Here is a 25982-nt window from a genome sequence, read left to right on the forward strand (position 1 = left end):
CTAGTGACAACCAGGCTCAGTGTTCTCTGTATATTGACCTTTGTATTTCTGTCTTATAGCCCCGCCCCTAGTGACAACCAGGCTCAGTGTTCTCTGTATATCCACCTTTGTATTTCTGTCTTGTAGCCCCACCCCTAGTGTCAACCAGGCTCAGTGTTCTCTGTATATTGACCTTTGTATTTCTGTCTTGTAGCCCAAATTCCTAGTGACAACCAGGCTCAGTGTTCTCTGTATATTGACCTTTGTATTTCTGTCTTGTAGCCCCTACCCCTAGTGACAACCAGGCTCAGTGTTCTCTGTATATTGACCTTTGTATTTCTGTCTTGTAGCCCCTACTCCTAGTGACAACCAGGCTCAGTGTTCTCTGTATATTGACCTTTGTATTTCTGTCTTGTAGCCCCACCCCTAGTGACAACCAGGCTCAGTGTTCTCTGTATATTGACCTTTGTATTTCTGTCTTATAGCCCCACTTCTAGTGACAACCAGACTCAGTGTTCTCTGAATATTGACCTTTGTATTTCTGTCTTGTAGCCCCACTCTAGTGACAACCAGACTCAGTGTTCTCTGAATATTGACCTTTGTATTTCTGTCTTGTAGCCCCACCTCTAGTGACAACCAGGCTCAGTGTTCTCTGTATATTGACCTTTGTATTTCTGTCTTGTAGCCCCCCTCCTAGTGACAACCAGACTCAGTGTTCTCTGAATATTGACCTTTGTATTTCTGTCTTGTAGTCCCACTCTAGTGACAACCAGACTCAGTGTTCTCTGAATATTGACCTTTGTATTTCTGTCTTGTAGCCCCGCCCCTAGTGACAACCAGGCTCAGTGTTCTCTGTATATTGACCTTTGTATTTGTCTTGTAGCCCCACCCTAGTGACAACCAGGCTCAGTGTTCTCTATATATTGACCTTTGTATTTCTGTCTTGTAGCCCCACCCTAGTGACAACCAGACTCAGTGTTCTCTGAATATTGACCTTTGTATTTCTGTCTTGTAGTCCCGCCCCTAGTGACAACCAGACTCAGTGTTCTCTGAATATTGACCTTTGTATTTCTGTCTTGTAGCCCCTCACTCCTAGTGACAACCAGGCTCAGTGTTCTCTGTATATTGACCTTTGTATTTGTCTTGTAGCCCCTACTCTAGTGACAACCAGGCTCAGTGTTCTCTATATATTGACCTTTGTATTTCTGTCTTGTAGCCCTTCACCCTAGTGACAACCAGGCTCAGTGTTCTCTGAATATTGACCTTTGTATTTCTGTCTTGTAGCCCCGCTACTCTAGTGACAACCAGACTCAGTGTTCTCTGAATATTGACCTTTGTATTTCTGTCTTGTAGTCCCACCCTAGTGACAACCAGGCTCAGTGTTCTCTGAATATTGACCTTTGTATTTCTGTCTTGTAGCCCCACCCCTAGTGACAACCAGGCTCAGTGTTCTCTGTATATTGACCTTTGTATTTCTGTCTTGTAGCCCCACCCTTAGTGACAACCAGGCTCAGTGTTCTCTGTATATTGACCTTTGTATTTCTGTCTTGTAGCCCCGCCCCTAGTGACAACCAGGCTCAGTGTTCTCTGTATATTGACCTTTGTATTTCTGTCTTGTAGTCCCACCCTTAGTGACAACCAGGCTCAGTGTTCTCTGTATATTGACCTTTGTATTTCTGTCTTGTAGCCCCCACCCCTAGTGACAACCAGACTCAGTGTTCTCTCTGAATATTGACCTTTGTATTTCTGTCTTGTAGCCCCACCCTAGTGACAACCAGGCTCAGTGTTCTCTGAATATTGACCTTTGTATTTCTGTCTTGTAGCCCCACCCCTCTAGTGACAACCAGGCTCAGTGTTCTCTGTATATTGACCTTTGTATTTCTGTCTTGTAGCCCCACCCTAGTGACAACCAGGCTCAGTGTTCTCTGTATATTGACCTTTGTATTTCTGTCTTGTAGCCCCTACTCCTAGTGACAACCAGGCTCAGTGTTCTCTGTATATTGACCTTTGTATTTCTGTCTTGTAGCCCCACCCCTAGTGACAACCAGGCTCAGTGTTCTCTGTATATTGACCTTTGTATTTCTGTCTTGTAGCCCCACCCCTAGTGACAACCAGACTCAGTGTTCTCTGTATATTGACCTTTGTATTTCTGTCTTGTAGCCCCACCCCTAGTGACAACCAGACTCAGTGTTCTCTGTATATTGACCTTTGTATTTCTGTCTTGTAGCCCCACCCCTAGTGACAACCAGGCTCAGTGTTCTCTGTATATTGACCTTTGTATTTCTGTCTTGTAGCCCCACCCCTAGTGACAACCAGGCTCAGTGTTCTCTGTATATTGACCTTTGTATTTCTGTCTTGTAGCCCCGCCCCTAGTGACAACCAGACTGAGGCTCAGTGTTCTCTGTATATTGACCTTTGTATTTCTGTCTTGTAGCCCCGCCCCTAGTGACAACCGAGGCTCAGTGTTCTCTGTATATTGACCTTTGTATTTCTGTCTTGTAGCCCCACCCCTAGTGACAACCAGGCTCAGTGTTCTCTGTATATTGACCTTTGTATTTCTGTCTTGTAGCCCCACCCCTAGTGACAACCAGGCTCAGTGTTCTCTGTATATTGACCTTTGTATTTCTGTCTTGTAGCCCCTCACCCTGTGTAGTGACAACCAGGCTCAGTGTTCTCTGTATATTGACCTTTGTATATTTCTTGTAGCCCCCCCTAGTGACAACCAGCCCTCACTTGTAGCCCCTCCCTAGTGACAACCAGGCTCAGTATTGACCTTTGTATTTCTGTCTTGTAGCCCCACCCTAGTGACAACCAGGCTCAGTGTTCTCTGTATATTGACCTTTGTATTTCTGTCTTGTAGCCCCACTAGTGACAACCAGGCTCAGTGTTCTCTGTATATTGACCTTTGTATTTCTGTCTTGTAGCCCCACCCCTAGTGACAACCAGGCTCAGTGTTCTCTGTATATTGACCTTTGTATTTCTGTCTTGTAGCCCCACCCCTAGTGACAACCAGGCTCAGTGTTCTCTGTATATTGACCTTTGTATTTCTGTCTTGTAGCCCCACCCCTAGTGACAACCAGACTCAGTGTTCTCTGAATATTGACCTTTGTATTTCTGTCTTGTAGCCCCACCCCTAGTGACAACCAGACTCCAGGTTCTCAGTGTTCTCTGTATATTGACCTTTGTATTTCTGTCTTGTAGCCCCCACCCCTAGTGACAACCAGACTCAGTGTTCTCTGTATATTGACCTTTGTATTTCTGTCTTGTAGCCCCACCCTAGTGACAACCAGACTCAGTGTTCTCTGTATATTGACCTTTGTATTTCTGTCTTGTAGCCCCACCCCTAGTGACAACCAGACTCAGTGTTCTCTGTATATTGACCTTTGTATTTCTGTCTTGTAGCCCCGCCCCTAGTGACAACCAGACTCAGTGTTCTCTGTATATTGACCTTTGTATTTCTGTCTTGTAGCCCCACCCCTAGTGACAACCAGACTCAGTGTTCTCTGAATATTGACCTTTGTATTTCTGTCTTGTAGCCCCGCCCCTAGTGACAACCAGACTCAGTGTTCTCTGTATATTGACCTTTGTATTTCTGTCTTGTAGCCCCGCCCCTAGTGACAACCAGGCTCAGTGTTCTCTGTATATTGACCTTTGTATTTCTGTCTTGTAGCCCCGCCCCTAGTGACAACCAGACTGAGGCTCAGTGTTCCCTGTACATGCGGGAGCTGCAGGGCTTTGTGTTGCGATGTCAGTCGGACTACCTCTCTCAGTTCCGTTGTCGAGACTTCATCATGGACAGGTCAGTCAGAACAATGATGATAATCATAATTCCATCTTCAGAAACACTTTTTGTAATGTGGATCATGAATCAGGAGGCAAGATACTAGATAGTCAGTTATTGGGTTGAGTATTCCAGCCCCTTCATTGCCAACCATACTGTGAGAACCAGCCATTCTCTCTCATAAAAGTGATGGCTTCTAGACATACTAAACTTTGTCCAGTCAGTTGTTTTCATCTTCCATCCAGCATCCACCCTGTTGCCTGTCGGTGTGCAGACCTGTTCATCCGTCACGCCAGTCTCACGCGACCTCTTGGCGAGGGAGGCAAACTGCGACTTGCGGCTGACTTTGCACAAATGGAGCTAGCGATTTCCCCATTTTGCAGGAGAGTGTCGGACCTTGGCAAGGCATATAAACTACTCCGGTCTTTCAGGTAGGAAAACAGCCTTATATAGATCAATATTTACAAGTTGCCTGGCAACAAACAATCCTTCAGATCACCAGGGCCTTCAAGACAAGTGACCCATATTTAGCACACAGAAATCAAGCAACCTTATGTTGTGACTCTTTTTCTGTCATCCATGCAGTAGTCATGTCATCCATCTTTAATGATTACATGTGCGACATTTCCACTGAAACCACAGTAACTGTATGGATGATCCAGCTATTGTGAACATGTACTTGTCCTTGCAGACCACTGTTGTTCCAAACCAAGGAGCATATAGCACAGAGCCCAGCTCTCGGGGAAATAATCCCGTACAGCACAGCCATTCACTTCCTGTTTGCAAGGGCACCGCAGGAACTGAAATCTCCACATCAGGTAACTAATGTCATTCATGGGCAACGAATGTCATCTACAGGCAACCAATGACATTCACAAGCTACATTTAATATCTGTTTGTCCATTGGTCAGTCAGTAGTAGCCATAATGGTTCTCTTAGAGTATTATATGTAGACATAGAGTATGTAGCCCATCACATGTACAGACATTGTCAAAGCTAGTTCAAAGTTTCTGTGCCAATCTTACGTCAGTAATCTTTGTTGAAAGAAAATTTAATTAGAGCAATAAAAGAATTTCCTGCTTCCTATTCATATTGTAATTTGTGACTGTCTAAACTTTGGCTCAATCTTGTTTATTCCTGCCAAGACAGGTCTCCTCTTTCTCCCACTAAATGCAGTATTAATGGCAAAGATTGTTGCTTTTATGTTGACCTGACCAGTTCATCACGTGGTACCATGATATACAGTAGCTGGCATAAGACTTTGGCTGTGGTGTGAAACAACATTCACTCACATGAGTATGAATCGCATGAGGAGACAGTTTTGCATTAATGAATTAACCTGCACAAACTGAGTCCTTTGCTGTGGAGTGGCCAGCCTCCCGCACCTAACGGTTCTCACAACATATACATGTACCTCCTGTAGTATCCCACAATGCCGTGTTTCAGGCGTACAACTGGTCACTGAGTCGGTACTCCCTGTCGCTGGACGACCACCCCTAACAGTTCCCCCCTATATACATGTACACCCTGTAGTATCCCACAATGCCGTGTTTCAGGCGTCCGACTGGTCATTGAGCCGGTACTCCCAGTGGCTGGACGACCACCCCTAACAGTTCCCCCCTATATACATGTACACCCTGTAGTATCCCACAATGCCGTGTTTCAGGCGTCCAACTGGTCATTGAGTCGGTACTCCCTGTCGCTGGACGACCACCCCTAACAGTTCCCCCCTATATACATGTACACCCTGTAGTATCCCACAATGCCGTGTTTCAGGCGTCCGACTGGTCATTGAGCCGGTACTCCCAGTGGTTGGACGACCACCCCTAACAGTTCCCCCTCATATACATGTACACCCTGTAGTATCCCACAATGCCGTGTTTCAGGCGTCCGACTGGTCATTGAGCCGGTACTCCCAGTGGTTGGACGACCATCCTGATGAGGCAGACAGACTTAAGTTCATCAAGTAAGTAAGCAGTTGTGAGGGAAAATTTGATTGGAGTAATAGTAGAGCAGGAGCTATCCTTATGATTTGGAAAGTGAGTTGGGTTTTACACCTGTTTATCATCCCAAACTGACTTCCATTGGAAATATCACTTGGTTGAGATGAAAGCAGCAATTGCATCATAATGCTTTGCACAGGTCATTGTGACATCAACAGTTACCATTACATAACTGTCTACTAATCTCTGCCACTGAAGCTGGTTAGCTGTAGGTTTTATGCTCAAAACACGGATTATAAAAGTTTATAAACCGAAAATGCCTGGGTGTTCAACACTTTTATTGACTTGAGATATATGTGTTTACTTTACTTTCCAGGGGAGCATTGGAAGCCTACACCAAGCTTGTCCGACAGAGACAGAGTAAGGAGTACGCCCCCATCTACCCCGTAATGGTGGACTTGTTACAGCGAGGTCTGCAGCATGTGACCGGGTCGTGACACCGTCCTGCACACCATCAGATAGGGGCGTTGTGGGGATCATAGTGTGGGGTAATAGTCAGGATGTAGGTCTATGACAGGTGATAACTTAATCAGGGGCCATTGTCCTTTCTACAGGTGTGTGAGAAGGTATGGAGATGCTGTAATTGTGCTCTCCCTGTGGCACAGGACCATCCTGGCATATGGAGGGTGTTAACATGGAAATTGTTATGATATACTCAATGTCAATTTTCAAATTTTGAATTACCAGGTTGTTCCTTTTCATTGGTGTAATTGTTGCAAGTGTGGGGAGCAACCCTCATTATTGTCATGTACATTATGAGGCTGGCTGAGATATGTCCAGAACATTGACATCACAGTTCCATTACAGGATTTACCAACGTCTTTGTCAACATTGTGGTATTTTTAAACTGTAGAATCAGTGGAGACAGAATTAATGTATCAAAATTGTGTTTTCTTTTAATGCCACATCTTGGTACAATTGCTTGTACTTGCTTCATGAAGCTACAGGCTCCTGTATGTAAATGTCCCACAGGAAGCATATAGAAGTTGAAATATACTGCCAACACCATTCGTTTCTGTCAATGTAACGTTGACACAGTTGTTTCATGAATCATTTGTTGAGGCTGTCTGTATGTAAATATGTACAAATGACTTGGGCCACCATGTAGTGGCGACTATTTATCACTGTACAGTAGCATCTGGCTGTCCACACAGTGTACATCACCAGAGCAGAGGGAAATAAAATAATATTGACCAAAATATTCCTGTAACGTATGTTATATTTGGGATTACACTTTCTTAGTAAAGTACAGATTCTAGTACTTTTGGGGTTGAGTCCCATCCGGGATTCGAACCCACACCCTCAGAGTCAGGCACCTAAAAAGTACTAGACTCTGTTACATTTGATCACTTTCTAAATGGCATTGTGGATATATTGAATGTACAAAGTTTCATGAAAGAATACTTTGAACTTTTGGAGATATCGTCCAATTGAACACATATATGGGAACAGAGTCAAAGTTGTTGCTATGGAAATGAGGAATAAAAATGTAGGTGACATTTGACAAGTGTGTCGAAGAGCAGGACACCTTTGCTTTTTGGTTGTGTTGGGAGCATGGTCCATCAACATCAAGAAGTCTTCAATAAGAAATGGAGGACCTTGGAATAAATCTTTACATCCCGTCTTATATTGTTAATGTAATTAATGTACATCAACAAGGAACACAAAACATAGTGACATGGCTCCCAGCGGAATGTCACTGTGTTGTTTGAGGGCTAATGTCGGTCTTGTCGTGTTTAGCCATGTCTTCTCTGAGCAGCGTGCCACACATGATGGCCAGGAACATGATGATGCCAATCTGGGTGTTAGAGCGGAACTTGGCGGCGCAGTCGTCGGGGTTGTTGAGATCCACTGTGTACATCTGGAACACAGAAGGGGGCAGATGTAGTGTGTTTGGTGGGTGGTGAGTGAGTGAGTTGAAGGAGTAGAGAATTTGTGTCGTGTTGGTTGTGAGTGAGTTGAGTGGGTAGTGATTGAGTGAGTTGTGATTTGACAAGGAAGTAAGTGGGTGTGTGAGTGTTGCATGAGTAGTTTGTTTACTCAGCAATATTCCAGCTATGTGAAGCTAGTCTGTAAAGTCTGGACCAAATAATCCAGGGATTGACATCATGAGCACCAAGATACACACTTGGGATACCATGACGTGTCAACAAATTCAGATAGCCTGACCACCTGATCCATTTGGAGGCCTCTTAAGACAAGCATTGGTTGCTGAAGACCCATTCTAACCTGGATCTTGACGGATCACATGGGAGTGTGTGGCTGGGATTTTATGTCAGTATTTCAGACATACCATGTGACTACTGACTCTTGGAAGCGAAGTAGGTGAGTGTACATTTTCACAACTTCTGGTAAAGCTAGCACTATGTCCATATACACCTGTCAGTACTCGCCTCATGAGAGTGTCCACCCACACCTGTCAGTACTCACCTCGTGAGAGTGTCCACCCACACCTGTCAGTACTCACCTCGTGAGAGTGTCCACCCACACCTGTCAGTACTCACCTCGTGAGAGTGTCCACCCACACCTGTCAGTACTCACCTCGTGAGAGTGTCCACCCACACCTGTCAGTACTCACCTCGTGAGAGTGTCCACCCACACCTGTCAGTACTCACCTCGCGTGAGAGTGTCCACCCACACCTGTCAGTACTCACCTCTGTGAGAGTGTCCACCCACACCTGTCAGTACTCACCTCATGAGAGTGTCCACCCACACCTGTCAGTACTCACCTGTGAGTGTCCACCCACACCTGTCAGTGAGAGAGTGTCCACCCACACCTGTCAGTACTCACCTGGTGAGAGTGTCCACCCACACCTGTCAGTACTCACCTGTCAGTACTCACCTGGTGAGAGTGTCCACCCACACCTGTCAGTAGTGAGAGTGTCCACCCACACCTGTCAGTACTCACCTCGAGAGTGAGAGCCACACCACCCACACCTGTCAGTACTCACCTGGTGAGAGTGTCCACCTCACCTGGTGAGAGTGTCCACCCACACCTGTCAGTACTCAGCGTGTCCACCCACACCTGTCAGTACTCACCTGGTGAGAGTGTCCACCCACACCTGTCAGTGTCCACCCACACCTGTCAGTACTCCCTCACACCTGTCAGTACTCACCTCGTGAGAGTGTCCACCCACACCTGTCAGTACTCACCTGGTGAGAGTGTCCACCCACACCTGTCAGTACTCACCTGGTGAGTGAGATGAGCTGTGGTTGCTGCCACGCCCACATAGAAGGGCCAGGTCTGGTCACACAGGTAGCCGGACATACACAAGCCACTGATCATCAGACTGGAGAAGCCTGCCAGCCAGGGCTTGGTCTGATCCCCCAACTTCAGGGCCGTCGACTTTACGCCGATCAACATATCATCATACTTGTCCTATACACAGAGAACTTGAATTACATCAAGAATATCCAACAGCAATAGTCACACAACTTCACAATATTGAAAAGTGAACAATAAGTAATGTGATGCCTCAGTGACTTGTATCACATTAGGATAAAAAACAACACTGGCAATCTTAGAGAATTACTGATATAAATAATATATTTATGTAATTTACTTGTGCTGGGATATGTTAAAGAAATGAGGAGTATAATTGGGTTTGGAATAAAATGCAACAGAAACATGAGATGACATACAGCAAATCAAGCAATGTTCCTACCCTGACACCTGGATCTGCTGTTTACTAGATTATTAGCCATTAATTTCACTTTCAGTACTTATGGCCCTTACAAAAAATGCTGAGGAAGCAAAAGCAGCTGTACTGTCGGTTTCCACCCTGACAATATGGCCAGCTAGCACATGGCATAGGAGTGTAGACCCTCCCTGACAATATGGCCAGCTAGCAATAGGAGTGTAGACATATGGCCAGCTAGCAATGGCATAGGAGTGTAGACCTCACTGACACATGGCTTGGGAGGGGGGACAGGATGACAACACTTAAGGAAACACTACTACCAAGGAAACAATAATCTCTACCGGTAATTTGCAGCAAAACTATTCTTTTCAAAATGTGGCAATGTCAGGATGTGTCTTTTGTACCATGCCCTGCAAAGCTCGGTGTAAGCAATGCTAAGATGGGTGAACTAATCTAGTCATTCTAGAAAGCTTGCATCAAAGGAACTTGTCAACGAACATTTACATGTAGAATCTTAATGGAAATAACTCAAAGCATAAACAAAATGCATGCATAAATTGAGAAAAAGAGAATGCAACTGTTCTCCAAATAATGTCGGAATCTAACTTTTTGATTTAACTTGAGCTGTGCTGAGGTCTCTGTTGCCGTCATAATTCAGCAAGTTCTTATGTTATATTTGAGAGATTTTACTCATTTACATTTTGACAATAAGTGTTGGTACATGAACATCAGAAAAGAGGTTAGTTAACAATAAGTGGGTAACAGTGAAGCACACAATGGAGTTACAGACCCTTCCCAATCACTTTCACATCTTTGTCTTTCCCATGAGAATCGGACTATGCTACTTAGTTTGGTATTTCAGTTCTTGACATTGACTGTCTCTATTGTTCGCTGATGTTTGTTGTTTTAACGCTTCACTCAGCAATATTACAGCTAGTAGTCGTCTGTAATTCATTTACCCCAGACTTGACTATCCAGTGAATGAGTGAGTGAGTATGGTTTTATGCCACTTTCAGCAGTATTCCAGCAATATCACAGTAGGGGACACCAGAAATGGGCTTCACACATTGCACCCATGTGGGGAATTGAACTCTGGTCTTCAGCATGATGAGCGAATGCCTTAACCACAAGGCTACCCCTCCGCCCCTCCAGTGACTGCAGGTGTAGACCAAATAGCATGGGGATGCTGCTGAGAGACCATCATCATTTGCCTGCAAATCCGGGACCAGAAGATCCTGGTTATCTAAAGGACATAATCTTGCACACATTTTTAATTGTGTTGCCTCAGATGAATTATGATATGGTGTTAAAGCATTTGTTATTGTCTGAAAGAGGCAGTGTTATGATTATGAACTGGAAACAATATTAATTTGTACTTTCAATGTTTTGCATGCATGCAGAGATAATTTCTATTTTAGACTTCTATTACCTCCTCTTGTACGAGTCTCACTTCATATTATTGAAAACAAATGATTTTATCGCTGTTTTGTGTTGAGCAGTTCATGCAGAGGACAGAGAGCAGAGGAATTACAGCTGTCTCAGTATACGGGTAAAGACAGCCTTAGTGAAGTAGTGAAGGGTCTGTTTTAATCAACAGTGGGGTTAGTAGGGGTTACAGCAGAACAACTGGCCAGATGTTAACAGGAACATATTTAGTTGCCAGGGTTCCAGTCTACCAGATCTAGCGAGTCCCAACTGACTTCCACTGAATAAGGACAGAATGTCAGAAAAACAAACAGTTTTCCAGCATTATGAGACTCTGGCAGCTGTGTGGCTGCCTGTATATATTCTATCAACAGTTTGGGACTAATCGAGAATATAAATTCATCTGCCGTGCAGGGTTACAAATTTCTAATTTTAAGTAGTTCTCCAAAACTTGCTTGCTCAAGAGTGGCCATCTACCTAGGGACTGGTCATTAATTACAGGGTGGGTCAGGAGGCCTTTGATGCATTAATTCACTGTAAATAATGATGCTCCTGTAATGCTCGTCATTTTTTAAATGATTTCCCCATGTTCATGTTTTTAACAACCCCTTCTGAAAACACAAAATGTAAATGCACTGTATATTTCATCCTAAAATACCCCCTTTTTATGATCCTTCCCAAACTGTGCAATTTCCCTCTAATACTCATATTTCTTGTGACCCTGGACTCCCAGACCCCACCCCCCTAGGTAGGGGGAGGGGCATGAGTGAGAATAGTGTTAACATCGTATCATACTCTATACCATAACCCCCATGTTATGTAGCCATGACTACCCACTCTCCATAAAATAAATGGCCAGTCCCTAAATAATATTCAAACATATTACTTTTTATATTTTGCTGTGTCAGTTTTCACCCACCCACCCCATCTCTAATCACGTCACTTTTCCTGAATTAATGACTGACAACAGTCAGCACAAGCAGAGTTCTACTCCTCCCCATCACCCCCGGAAGAATGTTCCATGTACCAATACTCACTTGGTGAGCATAGATGGTGTCATATATTAGTGTCCATGCTATACCGCCCGCGTACATGGGCAATAAAACCGACCAATCGGTATAGCCCTTCACTGCTGACCACCCAAGCAGCACTCCGTAGTTGAACGTGAAACCTAGCAGGGATACCAAAATGATGTTCTGTGAAACTCGAAAACTATATTTACATTGAAGACAGGTAACATCCGTTCTGGTATCTTTACAAGAGAATACTTGACGATTTACTGTTCAGACCTACTTCCCAATCATATTATGAACGGACATCCTTATTTAGAATGCTACATAAACAAAAAGCTACAAAATATTTTTACCAAAATCATTTGTTTTAAAGAACATAAATTTCAGTGATCCATCAATGTGAAATTCCAAGTATTCTCTTGCAGGTAGAACCAAAGGGACATAACCCATATTATTATATGCAGACCAGTACAAAAGATGAAACTGCCTCTTCTAAATGTTGTTAAAAATTCATCTGAAACACAAACTGTAAATTCTGGGTAGAGATGAAGAAGTGTTAGTGACAAAGTCATACACAGGCTGTGCACAAATGTACATAAAACAAGAACCATCTATCTCCTAGTGATAATATTAGAAGGAGTCTGACTAGAGCTTGATGTTCTACCATCAATGCTCATGACGATTCACTGCCTAACTCTGACATGTTCTCTACACTAGCATTGACTGATACTCATAAGTTTCTGTTCATGAAATAATACAACAGAGGTGACTTCTACGGCTCCATGCAAATGACGCCCACTAATATAAATTTCACGTGCAGCTGAATCAGATCACCTGTTCTCTGACTGACCGATGGTCACATAACCATATTACAGTAATGACATCCCCACATAAAATGATAAAACAATGGATAATGCTTTGGATTTCCCAATGATTGAGTGAGTGTGAATTGTAATTGGACAAACTGATGCTACTGCTTTGACCACTCCCTGCAACTACGCCTACAGATGCAGCTGTATGTGTCAGCTGTTTCATGCTGATAGCATGACTATTTATATACAGATCTGAAAACACAGTAACCATGGTAACAATGGTAAAGTGCTGTAGACAGTTTTCCTGTATTTCCGATCTATTTGTACAGAATCATATATCTGGAATCACAAATATAGCAACAGAATGTTATGAGGAAACCCTTCCCACTGAAACAGGAGTTAATTATGTGCACATAGACGCAAAAACAAGCAGAAGATACAAGTGCAGAGAAAGGATGATAAAATGAATTCCTATGGTAACTATGGTTACATATCCCTTAATTTGTTCATTGTTAACATCATCAGCTATCTCCATGACTACTAGAAGCTACAATGTACCAGCAAGTCCCAGAATGTGTGCTGTGAGATTTACAGTGTACTATCACATCTCCAATAAAACCCTTGAAAACTGAAGCCAATATACATACCGTTAAAGTTAATGAAAACAACAGACCAATCTCATTCCTGCAACCCTTGGAATCAATTCAGATGCTCCGACCCTCTGCATGTATTTATGTTTTATTTGGCAATTTTTTCTACTGATTTCATGGAAATCATGTCAGAGAAGTTAAGTGTGTGAGCAGAGAAAATGCTATCAGTGGAAGGACTGGAGTGTGCTCTTGCATCTCTTTATCAGTCAACAGAGCTGTTGCCATATCTTAGTGTAAGTCAACCAACAAGCCAGTGGTTTCAGATTTCATACCATATTAATTTCATGATTTACAGAATACTAGTCTCTTCATGTTTTTCACAATTTTTTTGTTGAAAGGAAAGGATCCCGGATACGACACACAATCAAACCACTACCAAAGATACGTGGCGTCTGCAATCTGGGTTGAAAATGCATATACAATGAACAAAATCAGGGGATCAGTAACCATGACAACCCAGGGTGAGGAGCATGCAGGGGCCAGACAAGCAGACAGCAACATGCTCTGTGCACTAACTCCAGACCTTACAGTCTACTGTCCCTACGTACTGTCTAGATCGATATTTAAGTTTGGCAGATTCCATCCATTGATTCAGTCTGTTCCTGGGTGTGGCTTGAAGGTCTTTCAGAGTGTTTGGTAGAAGCAAAATGGGGGAAAACAAATCTAAAGACTCAACTTTTATTAAACATAAAGATAAAAATTCTATTCAAGCCCTAGTGCACGTTGACATGACTACGACACAAAAATATTTATCTGCTGCCAAAATGTTATTCTTGCCATATAGATGATAGATAAGAAGACAAAAAAATTATATATAAAATTTGTACTTAAAAAACCTATGAATATATGCAATAAATGAAATATTCTACTAAACATTCCGAAAGACCTTCCAACTCGGCCATGATGGAGACAACATTTATAAGTAGTGGTCTGCAAGTACCTGGTGCGAATAGATAGTGTCATAGAATACAGTGTACACAACGCAAGCCAGGTATAGCGGCACTATGGTTGGCTCCAGAGTGCTGCGGAGTGCCGACCAAGCCAGGAGGACACCCCAGTTTAACGTTACACCTGAAAACATACGACCATTCTCACACTTCATTCATTGTTTAAAATATGTAATTTTCTGACTAAAATTGATATCTTGTACTTATGCTGACTCATGCTAATTATGCTTGTCTCCTTCCTCTTGCAAATGATAGCGGAACACTTGAAATCCTTTGAAGTTCCCTTCTAAAAAAGCGGACGTAAAATCACTCACCCTCGAGTAGTCTCCCTTTCCTCCCTTTTGGCTCCCTTTTTGGTCACATGACCAGCCATGTTTGTCACTCTCTCCATATGTATGCCCGACACCCGGATTTACAGGGAAATCCAGAGTGCCATAAGAGGGGAGGTTGGGAGGGCTAACCTCATGAGTCATATATTTCCTTATCCTGACTTATGCTAATTATGCTTGCAGAATCCGTTAAAAACGGTGGTGGGTCAGGCCACGTTCTGGATTCACTAGTTGTTGATTTATGTTCTGTATTATAAACCACCACCACCACCACACACCACACACCCCCATGGGAACTTATGACATCACTGTTGAAGATTCTGTTCTTTCAACTTCTCTCTGATGAGTCTGGGGGGAACCACAACTTGTCAGATTTCTTACGAATCTTTTCCTGACATTATCGTGTGGATTTTAGATATACTAATATTCCATTAGTTATCTATTGCAACTCCATCTCTTGATGCGCGCATTAAGTGGAGATATGACCCTTCTTCATGTATGAGAATGTCCGATACAAGTACAGGGTCTATCACTCATGCTAGTCTGTCCTAGACATGTGCATGGACTTATAGCCATTGCTCTCCAGAGCATGGTTTTCACAAGTCACGTGATAAATGGGGTGAGATTTACTCAGCGCCTTTGTGGAACCGTTAGTTGTTGCGCTATAACAAGTGTCCCAAACTGGTGAATGCCTGAGACGTCTTCGGTGGCAATGTCTCTGAGGTAGTGGTTGGCAAACACTGTGTTCGATCTCCAAAAGCAGCCCTCCATTATAGTTGTAATCGAGCAGTTTCCATGCAGAGCAAGTGTTGACGCCAGGGGTCTGACTTAGTGTGGGTTGGAGGCTCGTGGAGGCTCAAGTCCTGCTGCTTTATAGGCCCTTAGTATAACGGCTCTCATCCAGATCGATATCGTTGTCCGTGAGACTTCCGTGGGCATCTCAGTGGATAAGGGGATGAATAGGCGCGCTTGAATTTTCATCTACTTGTTTTAGTTCTCTGTAGGTAGACTTTAAGTGCTCTGACTGGGCATAAGGATAGATCCTGTGTATCCTGTGGCCCAAGGACTGTAGAGTGTGATGGGATGTGGAACTGTCTGTCAGGCTGACCGGGCAGTTGGTTCTTGGCGATAAAATCCCATCTCAGTCCAAGATGTACGATGTCTTGATTCAAATCGCGTTCGTTCAAAGTCCAGAGCATGTATTTCTGACATCCGTGCAGCTGTTGCTAGGGCGATCAGGAACAGCGTTTTCTGAGTTAGTAGTTCAAAGGATGTCCGTTCTAGAGGCTCGTAGGCATCACTGGTGAGATGTTGTAGAACTATGTTGAGATCCCAGACAGGAGCCTTAATTTTCTTTTGTTGGTCTTCCAACTTGAACGAGCGTAGTAGTGCCAGAATCTCTGGTACTTTGGTCAGCTTGATACCTGTTTTCATGGTGATAACTGTACTGAGGGCAGCCAAGTAAGTTGAGAGTGTTGAACCTTTTAAGTGTCTCGTCTGTCGTAGATGACATAAGTATTCCGCCACTTGAGGATGTGTTGCTTTCACCGCTGTAAAGCCTTTCCTATTTGGATATTGTTCAAATCTCTGCCACTTGTCATCGTACAAGTTGTGAGTTGATCTGCGTAGAGCCAGTGTAACTGCTTTCGCTGCTCTGGCAGAGTACCCTCTGGTCTTCAGGCAAGCTTTAATATGCTCCACGCGTGTAGCTGGAACAGTGTCGGTTTCCGTGAGCTTGCTTGGTGTGTGGATGGACGAGTAGGTTCGACCACTCTGGTAGTTTCAGGGTTGGACTTCCGAGTTCTTGTATGAGGACAGGAAACCATACCCTCGCTGGCCAGTAGGGGGCGACCAACATCAGTTGCAAAGTAGTCGCCTGCCTGATTTTCTGTAGTCCTTGTGGTAGCAGTGCAGGAGGTGGAAACGTGTAAGCGTTGAGTCCTTCGAAATCATCGTTGTACATCTTGTAGGTAAACGCCTCATCTGTGTCCTTAGAAGGTGATGCTAAGTCCAAGCCATTGGCGATCCAGGAGTTAACTTCCGTATCGGAGAATATGCCTTCACCTTCTTCCTCTGATTTGGACATTTCTCGCTCTATGGATCCATGACGACTTGAGTCTCTAGGGGATGATCTGTATGATGAGCTTCACGCAGGCGAGCGATCCCGATGCGATCGTGTATCCTTTCTGGAGTCTTGAGAGGATTCTCTAGGTCTTCGTGAAGGTGGGTTTCTGGACGTAGCTTCCACTCTGTAGGAGTGCCTTCGCGCAGGTTCTCGATGGGCGTCAGAGTCCGATGGAGATGAAGACTCATATCTGCAACGTCTGTGGGGTTCAGGAGAACGCCTCGATTTCTTCCTGCGTGGAGACTTCTTAGCAGCAATCTCTGGAGTGTCTATGGCTGAACTGACGTTGGTAGCGGTGTCCAGACTCCTCACTTCAGATGGGGAAGACCATCGTGTCCGTGAGCCTTCGCGGAGGCTTCCCTCTTCATCCGGATGTGGTGGAGAGACTGTAGAACCTTTAGTCGTAGTCGTTGTAGAGGTCTTCATAGCTGCCTTCTCCTGAGCGAAGCGACGTTCCATCATTGACATCATCTGGTCTGTAAACTGTTGCATGAACAGTCCCGGGTTGAAGTTCTGCATTGTCTGAAAAGATTGCTGCATGGATGATGCATCTGTTTAAACGAAATGAAAACACATGTCAAACAACAGAAAATTAGATCAAATTTCAAACCGTAATGTAGAATATAATCCTAAAAACCGTATACAGTAATAATTTTTAATGTAAGGTCCGAAAATATAAAAGGATATGTGCCGTATAGGGACCCAGGTGCTCTCACAACCATCCTCAAGGGCGAAGAAGGAGAGAGTGACAAACATGGCTGGTCATGTGACCAAAAAAGGCACTAAAATGGAGGAAAGGGAGACTACTCGAGGGTGAGTGATTTTACGTCCGCTTTTTTAGAAGGGATCTTCAAGGGATTTCCACTATCACTCGCAAGAGGAAGGAGACAAGCATAATTAGCATGAGTCAGGATAAGAAAAAATATGTAATATCACACAAATATATACCACTGAGAGACTGTTCACACGTCTTATCCTGGAAGTAATCACCATAGTACCGACAGAGTGCCTTCGTAAATGTTTTCATGACATCATTTTCTTAATTTTTGCATGAAATGTTACTCTTAATGCTGTAAGTTATGTATTCATGGCCATTGCTGATTCAGTCAACAGACACATGAAAAGCATTTTGGGATACTGTCTTGGATGCAGAATTTGCTTTTCATTTCATGAAAATAAAGAATGTAATGCATCATGATGTAACCCCCTTCTAATAAATCATACAGAATTGATGTGATTGAAACGTTTCATTTATAATTTTAATCAATACATGTAACAATGCTTTATCAGTTAAACATTTTTCCAATTGTCAATTTGAATTTTGAACAGAGTGTTTGATCAATCTCTCCAACATTTGCATAGATTCAGTGGTTGATTTTGGCACTGATCTCTTCATTAGAAACATTAACTAGAAATGTAAGATCTTAAGTCATCATAAATTCCTGGGAGATGGACATTTGGTTTCTACTATGGATCTTCAAATAACAGTGCTCATTACGTAGCTTATGGTACGGAAGAATGCTTCTTATCAGCCTTCCTCACAATGTTCTTGTGAAGACCAAAAGTCATATGAAGCTGTCCTTACAATATTACTGCACTCTGTTTGAACTCCATGATTATGTACAATTTATATAGAACAAACCAACATATATAGTCATCAAATACATTTCCTACGAACATCGACTGAATACATTTCTCTCACTTCCATCTACACCTCCTTGTGAACTCACAGTCATTGTTCAACACAGCACAGCCCAGCACAATTAGCTGCACCTTGAGGTTAGTGCTATCAGCTAAGTGTGTTGGTCTACTCATGCAGTCTCGGAGGTGTGGCGGCACACTGGCGGCCCCCACTTGTCACATGTCCCAGCAGTCAGCTTTTAAACAAATGTCCGAACTCACTGACCTACTGTTGGCCCAGATTATATATTGCACATCAGCAAGTGTAGAAATCAGCAACATATCCCCCTGTCCAGTTTTGGGGGGTCACTTTTAGAAATGGGTGTTGACTATATTAATTCCGACTCTATTGTCTGACCAATAGGACATATGACTGGTGGGACATGTGTCTGACGGGAATATACTGGTACACTCTGCAGGTTGCCTAGTCTAGGACACCAGTAACCATGGTAACCTGTCACACCAGGAAAGCAGGGTTGAACACTCCAGAACTACTTGCACACAAACTGCTTCAACTACAACCACAATTTGAATGAGGTATATTTCATTTATGGTCAGTCCAATCAATTACATTTAAAACAAAATACACCCTCACATTAAAAAGCTGTCTACTGATGAATTCATCATTAAACAGTATCAATTTGTATATATTCATGTGTATTTGGTTCCATCTGGCAAAAACACTGTACTATAGTTCCATGGAAAGACATTAAAATGACTCTGGCTGGCCACTTGCAAACAAGCACCTCAAAACATCTAACATGTTTTTCTACCAACTCAATAGGCCAAACAAATTTGTCTTATTTAGGAAGTACTTGTGTAATACTAAACTCAGCAACGGAAAACACTACATACTTATAGCGACGTTTTTTAAAAATATATGTCATATGTCAATTCTCCAAGCATGTCCTCCATACATATCACTCAGTCACCAGTATGAATAATGTAACAGTAATACTACACTGGCTTAAGTTCTGTGAAGGCTGACAGCACTCACCTAGCATCAGCTGTGGCCAGTAGGTGTAGCGCTTGGCCAGTGGGTAGGTGATGACCAGACCCATGGACGCCGCCCCAAGAAGGATGCTGGGAAGGAGGAGTAAACAGGTGTACACGGGCAGTTAGCTTTAACTTGGCAGATTAAAACACATATACGTGTAAACATTCACCTCACCTGTACAACCAGAAATTATTGAGAATTAAAAGAAAGTAATTTCAAAAAAAAAAATTCACTCATTACTCATGTATTAAATGTGAATATTAGCAGAATATAACTCCAGATTTAAAGACAGGTGAACAGTTAGTATTTTGTCATGTCACCATGGGCAGCAATGCAGGCTTTAATGCGGCGGGGCATACTACTGATCAAAGAAGTTAGAAAGTCGTGGTCCATGCTGTCCCAATATCGAACCACCTCTTCTTTCATTTCAGCAATATTTGTCAGATTTTTCTTATTGACACTTTCCTTCATAAGTCCCCAAACATTTTCTATTGGATTTAGGTCAGGGCTATAGCTTGGCCAATCTAATAATGTCATATTTTGGGTCCGAAACCAGGCCTGTGAATGCTTTGAACGATGTTTTGGGTCGTTGTCCTGCTGGAAACTCCAAAAATTTCCATAGAACACGTGAGCAGATGGAAGTAAATGTCCCTCGAGAATATCTGTGTACCGCTCACTGTTCATATTCCCTTCAAATACACAGAGGGGCATTGTCCCTAACACAGATATGCCACCCCACATGTTAAATTTCGGACTGTACTTTGGGCGCTGATACAAAGGTTTTTCAGTTTGTTTGGTCCAGAATTTCAGTGTATTAGGAAACAGCCACACAGAACTTTCATCTGAGAAAATCACATTGTCCCAGTTAAAATTTCTATGCTGTAAGCACCAGTTCAACCTTCGCTCCTTTCGTTCAGGTTTCATGATCGGTGATGGAATTCCTCGACTTTTCTGCCAACCCATTGCATGCAGCTCAGTTCTAATTGTCTCCTTACAGACAGCCACAGTTCCTCTATCAATCATATCCAGCCTTAAGTTTTCAAATCTCCTTCGTTTGTTTTTAGAAACAAGAATACCAAGCCGCCTCCTGTCACCGACAGTCAATTTTCTGGGCCTACCTACGCCTCCCTGGTGCTCAATGCCATATCCATTTGCAATATTTTTCAAAACACGATAAACAGTGGACTAAAGGGATGCCTGTTCTACTTGAAATCACTTTAGCTGATCTGATGTCCTTGTTATAATACTCTGAAATCAACTTCCTCTTCTCTAAATCATCCATACTGGGGATCACTGAAAATGTCGTCTTCTAGCAAGTAAACAAAGGGGGATAACTCTTCACAAACTAATGAAAAAGGATTAACGGAGTTGTCTCTCTTGAATGAAACCAAGCACTTGATAGCTGGTCAAGGTTGTTTATACTAGAAATCCAATTAAACATATTCCTAAAATTCTCAATAATTTCTGGTCATACTATAGTATATATGTCTCAATGTGCACCCTACCTGTATGTGTCAAGTGTGAAACCCACATGTATGTGTCAGTGTGAAACCCACCTGTATGTGTCAGTGTAAAACCTACATGTATGTGTCAATGTGAAACCAACCTGTATGTGTCAATGTGAAACCTACCTGTATGTGTCAGTGTGAAACCCACCTGTATCTGTCAGTGTGAAACCCACCTGTATCTGTCAGTGTGAAACCTACCTGTAGGTGTCAATGTGAAACCCACCTAAATGTGTCTGTGTGAAACCTACCTGTAGGTGTCAATGTGAAACCCATCTGTATGTGTCAGTGTGAAAACCACCTGCATGTGTCAGTGTGAAACCTACCTGTATGTGTCAATGAGCACCCTACCTGTGTGTCAGTGTGAAACCAACCTGTATGTGTCAATGAGCACCCTACCTGTGTGTGTCAGTGTGAAACCCATATGTATGTGTCAGTGTGAAACCCACATGTATGTGTCAATGTGAAACCCACATGTATGTGTCAATGTGAAACCCACATGTATGTGTCAATGAGCACCCTACCTGTGTGTGTCAGTGTGAAACCCATATGTATGTGTCAGTGTGAAACCCACATGTATGTGTCAATGTGAAACCCACATGTATGTGTCAATGTGAAACCCACCTGTATCTGTCAGTGTGAAACCCTCCTGTATGTGTCAATGTGAAACCCACCTGTATCTGTCAGTGTGAAACCTACCTGTATGTGTCAATGTGAAACCCACCTGTATGTGTCAATGTGAAACCCACATGTATGTGTCAATGTGAAACCCACATGTATGTGTCAATGTGCACCCCACCTGTATGTGTCAGTGTGAAACCCACCTGTATGTGTCAATGTGAAACCCACCTGTATGTATTAAACTGTAGCAGTATACCAAGGGCAAGGCCAAGCTGAGTTCCAAGTAATGCCAACGCCTGGAACGAGCTTAGCTCCCCTGATGCCAAAGGGCGGGCCTTTGTTCTTTCAACCTGAAAATTGCTACTGAATGAGAATACATTTACATTCTCACATTACATTACAAATTATACATTATTGATCAAGTTTTCCTTTTCGCGGCTACCTGTGAACATTTTATCCAACAACGAAAACCGGGTCCTCGGGAAGTGCTTGTTAATTCTTAAACATCCTCCTCACAATCAACATTTATGGTAAATGTGACAAATGAGTCACTTCATTAATACATGGGTTGAGTCTAGTATTGATATTGTAAGCCTGGTATGAGAAGAAAGGTTTTATAATAATAAACTGACACATGACCTCATGTTGAAGCTCTGATTTGAACCCATCACCAGCAGATGCTGCCATGGGATTGTACATGGGCATTCATTAGAAGAACCTTCATATTGTCATAACTCTTTCTTTGAAAGAACAGGAGCATGCCACACACCATCTTGTCGAAGTCTTTGTCCCACATGTCGTTGATGATGCAGCCAGCACCCCTCATGAGAAAGGCCCCTGCACCGAACATTGCCAGGAAGTAGGGGTCAGGGAGAAAACCGGGGTCAGCAGCCATAGCAATGCTCCATGTGCACGGCCAGAATAGCAGGTACGTCCCTGGAGTGACATGACAAAACATGACCATTACGACAAGCAGGCACTTGTTCCAGTACAGGGGATGAGATAGGTACTGTACTTTTGTTATAGGTTAAACCATGTAGGTGTCCATGCCTGAGATGCTGTACAAGATAGCTCTCCAAATACTGAATCGAGAGAGCTATCTTGTACAGCATCACAGGCATGGCCAACTGAAGAAGCTGTCAGAGTTATTGCAAGTCTCCGTGGAAGAATGTCAATAATTTTCAGCTTCATGACGGTCAGCCTGTATACTATTGACTGGACAATGCAGTGATTAATATTGTGAACAACTATCCACTGATAACTGATGAAGTGACGTGTAATATATATTACTCATAAAGAACATACTAATCAATAGAACATCTCAATATACCTCACTTATTTTATCTATGTACCGCTACGCAAACTAAGATTTGACATTTTGGTGTGTACCAGTTAGTGGCGTTCCGATTAATTGAAATAATCGAAGATTGATCGCAGTGACCAAACGACCAAGCAATCAATCACATTTTCTCATAATTGAACATAAACGATTTTGGAACTACTGTTTTAGTCTTTGAAATACTTGACAATGGAACATATTGTTGAAGTTGTCAGTGCATGAAAACGTGTTTAATTCTTAGAAAACTCACTTCACTAACTGAAAAGCCATGACTGAGTATTTCTTGAAGACTCCGGGAAGTTTATGTTCATGATATATTAGTCATCACTTTAAAGTAGCAAGTTGCATCATGTTATACCTATCTGCAATAACAACCTGGATAGGAAAATCGGAAAAATGACGCAAACCAATTTTTTTCGATGATTGTTCGTTGGTAATGAAACAATCATCAATTGTGAGATTTCAACCAATTCCCAGCACTAATATATATTACTCATAAATAACATACTAATCAACAGAATGTGAACTACATGCCCTACCTATGGGTTTATCGAAGCGGATGAGTCTCAGGTAAGGTTGGACTGACTGTGGCGAGGACTCGAGGATGGAAGTGGTGAAGCTGATTGGACGTCTTGTATTGACCAATCCATGACGTGTATTCAGGAGTGGATGAGGCTGGAACACAGACTGTGGGCGGAGCAGTGAATGAAACGAGCGTGATGGAGGGGATGTTGATGTCTCTTGTCCCAGCGCTGGTGACCGAAACTTGGCTAGATGTATATCTGATCCATGCCCCGCTGGTAAACTGTTCTTCACATCTTGATAAGTAATTTGTCTTAATGGATGTTTTACATGTTCGAGATGCCTTGATATGTGAGAGTTACTAGTTGTGTGAACATTTCTGTAGGTTGGAATTTGCTGTTTCTTATCAAGATGTTTCCAGTGTTCAGTTTGTCCTTGTTGCGAGTCGGTATATCCCTGGCTGCTTGACCAGTGATAGCAGGTGCCCTGACCAGTGACAGGGAGGAGACAGGACAGTACCCTGGAGTGACCAGCCAGCAGTCTCCCAGCCAACGCAGACATCATGGCAGATTCTCTGCAACACATCAATGACACTGAATAATGCTGACTCAGCAATGATAATATAGCATGAGTGAGTGAAGAAATGTTGTAGACCAAATTTAGCAATATCCCAGCAATATCACAACAGTGAACACAATGGAATTCATACATTGTACCCATGTGGGGAATTGAGGAAAGAATTATTTACGTTCCCCCTGCATATTTTTGCGATGAGCAAACACTAGTCTATAGTTTATAGTTAAAAATTAGGTGGTGTGTTCGTAAGGAGCTCTTACCGGAATTGAACCCAGGCCTTCAGTGTGATGCTTTAAACACAAGGCTAAACCCCTACCACCACCACCCTCTCCAAGCTACTGCACCAGTAGTTGGAGTGAGTGAATCATATGCTTTTACCAACATTGAGCATTAGTTCGGATCTGTTGGCAGTCCATATATATACAATATGTTTGTTATTAAACAGCACACTCAGCAATATTTCGGCTGTATATATGTGGCCTGAAAATAGCTGGTTCTGGACTAGTTCAGCAAGCTAAACGTCGTGTATGCCTTGGCAGGAACACGACGTTTAGCTTGCTGAACTAGTTCTGGACCAGACAATCCAGTCACACGAACAACAAGGTCGAATCCTGATGATCATGGTATCAGGTTAGCAAATATGTTTGACTGCCAGATCCATTTCTTTCGTCAGTGCAAGTTCAAACAACTGTCACCGAATTATCAAGTTAATTATTACAAAGTTCCTGACGAAATATCAGTCGATCGAAAACAGGACAACCCTTACACAGTTGAGTAGACAGTATCGTATGTCCGATATGTGCATAACACTAAGTCACTGTTTGTTCAAATCATAACCTAATCATTACAACAACAACCTGTAACAAATATCGACCTTGCAAACGGTATGTTAAATATACCTGAGCGCGCTGTTTCAATTTCCGTACAGGCAAGGAAACTGAGGGCAACCTTGACCTGTTCAATAGAGTTATCTCCCTTGGACCAATTTATTCTTATCATCTTTGAAGGACTCACAAGGTCGTTTGTCTGCAAATACATTCACATTTGTATAAAACCAATTTATTTATTTTTTCACAGCACTGAAAACACTAAAAGACTCTAGTCTGATAGATCTAGCTGAAACACCATAAGTATCGGAGACCAATTCAGTGTCTTGTTTCTGAAAAACAATTGCACGTAAGATTATCGGCTGTAGGTGAATTCGTAGACCCAGAGACCATATAATAGATTATATGGTCTCTGGTAGACCAGACTGGTTCGTAGACGTGGAAATCCGGTGGATTCGTAGGCGGATTGAGTGGTGGATTCGTAGACGTTAGTAAAATGGGAAAAGTTCAACCTCAAATCTTACCGTGTCCCAGCTGCTGAGAGAGGTGTCTAAGTTAAATGGACCAATGGTCACTGAGTGACTGTGGTACATGCTTCCTTCCGTATCATCATTTGCGTGATAACGGTGTTATCTAACTACTACTGGGATACGTGCTTCCTTCCGTATCATCATTTGCGTGATAACGGTGTTATCTAACTACTACTGTGATACAGGTGTTATCTAACTACTACTGTGATACGTGCTTCCTTCCGTATCATCATTTGCGTGATAACGGTGTTATCTAACTACTACTGTGATACATGCTTCCTTCCTTATCATCATTTGCGTGACAACGGTGTTATCTAACTCATACTGTGATCACTCTTCAATCACACTTTTCTTGTCATTAGCTGCCCTTAGTTTCGTATCACTGAAAACACAGCATAACAACTTTGTTATACACAATCAAACAAAGTAAAAATCAAACTTAATATATATTATTATTCAATTATTAATACACGTCTACGAAATCACCGTCTACGAACCAGTCTGGGCTACGAATCCACCGCGTCTACGAACTGGTCTCTTTACGATTACACCTGTCAGAACATGTGACAATTTTACGGAAAATCGTGAGTTATTCATATATGTGGGTGTATTACTTCAATCTTTGAAGCATGTATTTCTCCAATATCGGGAAGTGAATTAGATTCCTTACTTTTGGCACT

The 25982-nt window shown here is 42.7% G+C and overlaps 2 protein-coding genes across 4 annotated transcripts in view; one reads left to right on the top strand and one right to left on the bottom strand.

The window, feature by feature from the left end:
- LOC124286073 (conserved oligomeric Golgi complex subunit 5-like) overlaps positions 1-6962 on the top strand; it is a 27611-nt gene extending 20649 nt beyond the window's left edge. For both annotated transcript variants that reach the window (XM_046722394.1, XM_046722395.1), the window contains 5 exons: positions 3650-3778; positions 4006-4191; positions 4452-4578; positions 5647-5726; positions 6080-6962. In XM_046722394.1, the coding sequence (XP_046578350.1) occupies positions 3650-3778; positions 4006-4191; positions 4452-4578; positions 5647-5726; positions 6080-6200 (643 nt within the window). In that variant the 3' untranslated portion in view covers positions 6201-6962. The remainder of the gene's footprint in view (positions 1-3649; positions 3779-4005; positions 4192-4451; positions 4579-5646; positions 5727-6079) is intronic.
- Positions 6025-24934, bottom strand: LOC124286074 (4-hydroxybenzoate polyprenyltransferase, mitochondrial-like). 2 transcript variants are annotated; one of them, XM_046722396.1, is made up of 8 exons: positions 24845-24934; positions 23387-23943; positions 22278-22444; positions 21737-21858; positions 19383-19468; positions 11867-12000; positions 8954-9142; positions 6025-7624 (listed from the first exon to the last, which is right to left on the bottom strand). In XM_046722396.1, exons 2-8 carry the CDS (start codon positions 23931-23933, stop codon positions 7460-7462), a joined length of 1410 nt encoding a protein of 469 aa, XP_046578352.1. In that variant the 5' UTR covers positions 23934-23943; positions 24845-24934; the 3' UTR covers positions 6025-7459. The 2 variants fall into 2 exon arrangements, with proteins under 2 accessions (XP_046578352.1, XP_046578353.1); XM_046722397.1 differs by lacking the exon at positions 11867-12000 and adding an exon at positions 14245-14375.
- Positions 24935-25982: the final 1048 nt, after the last annotated feature.

The sequence above is a fragment of the Haliotis rubra genome, unplaced genomic scaffold (genome assembly GCF_003918875.1).
Source record: "Haliotis rubra isolate DU_JTF1 unplaced genomic scaffold, ASM391887v1 Scf375, whole genome shotgun sequence".
NCBI classification, from domain to species: Eukaryota; Metazoa; Mollusca; class Gastropoda; order Lepetellida; family Haliotidae; genus Haliotis; species Haliotis rubra.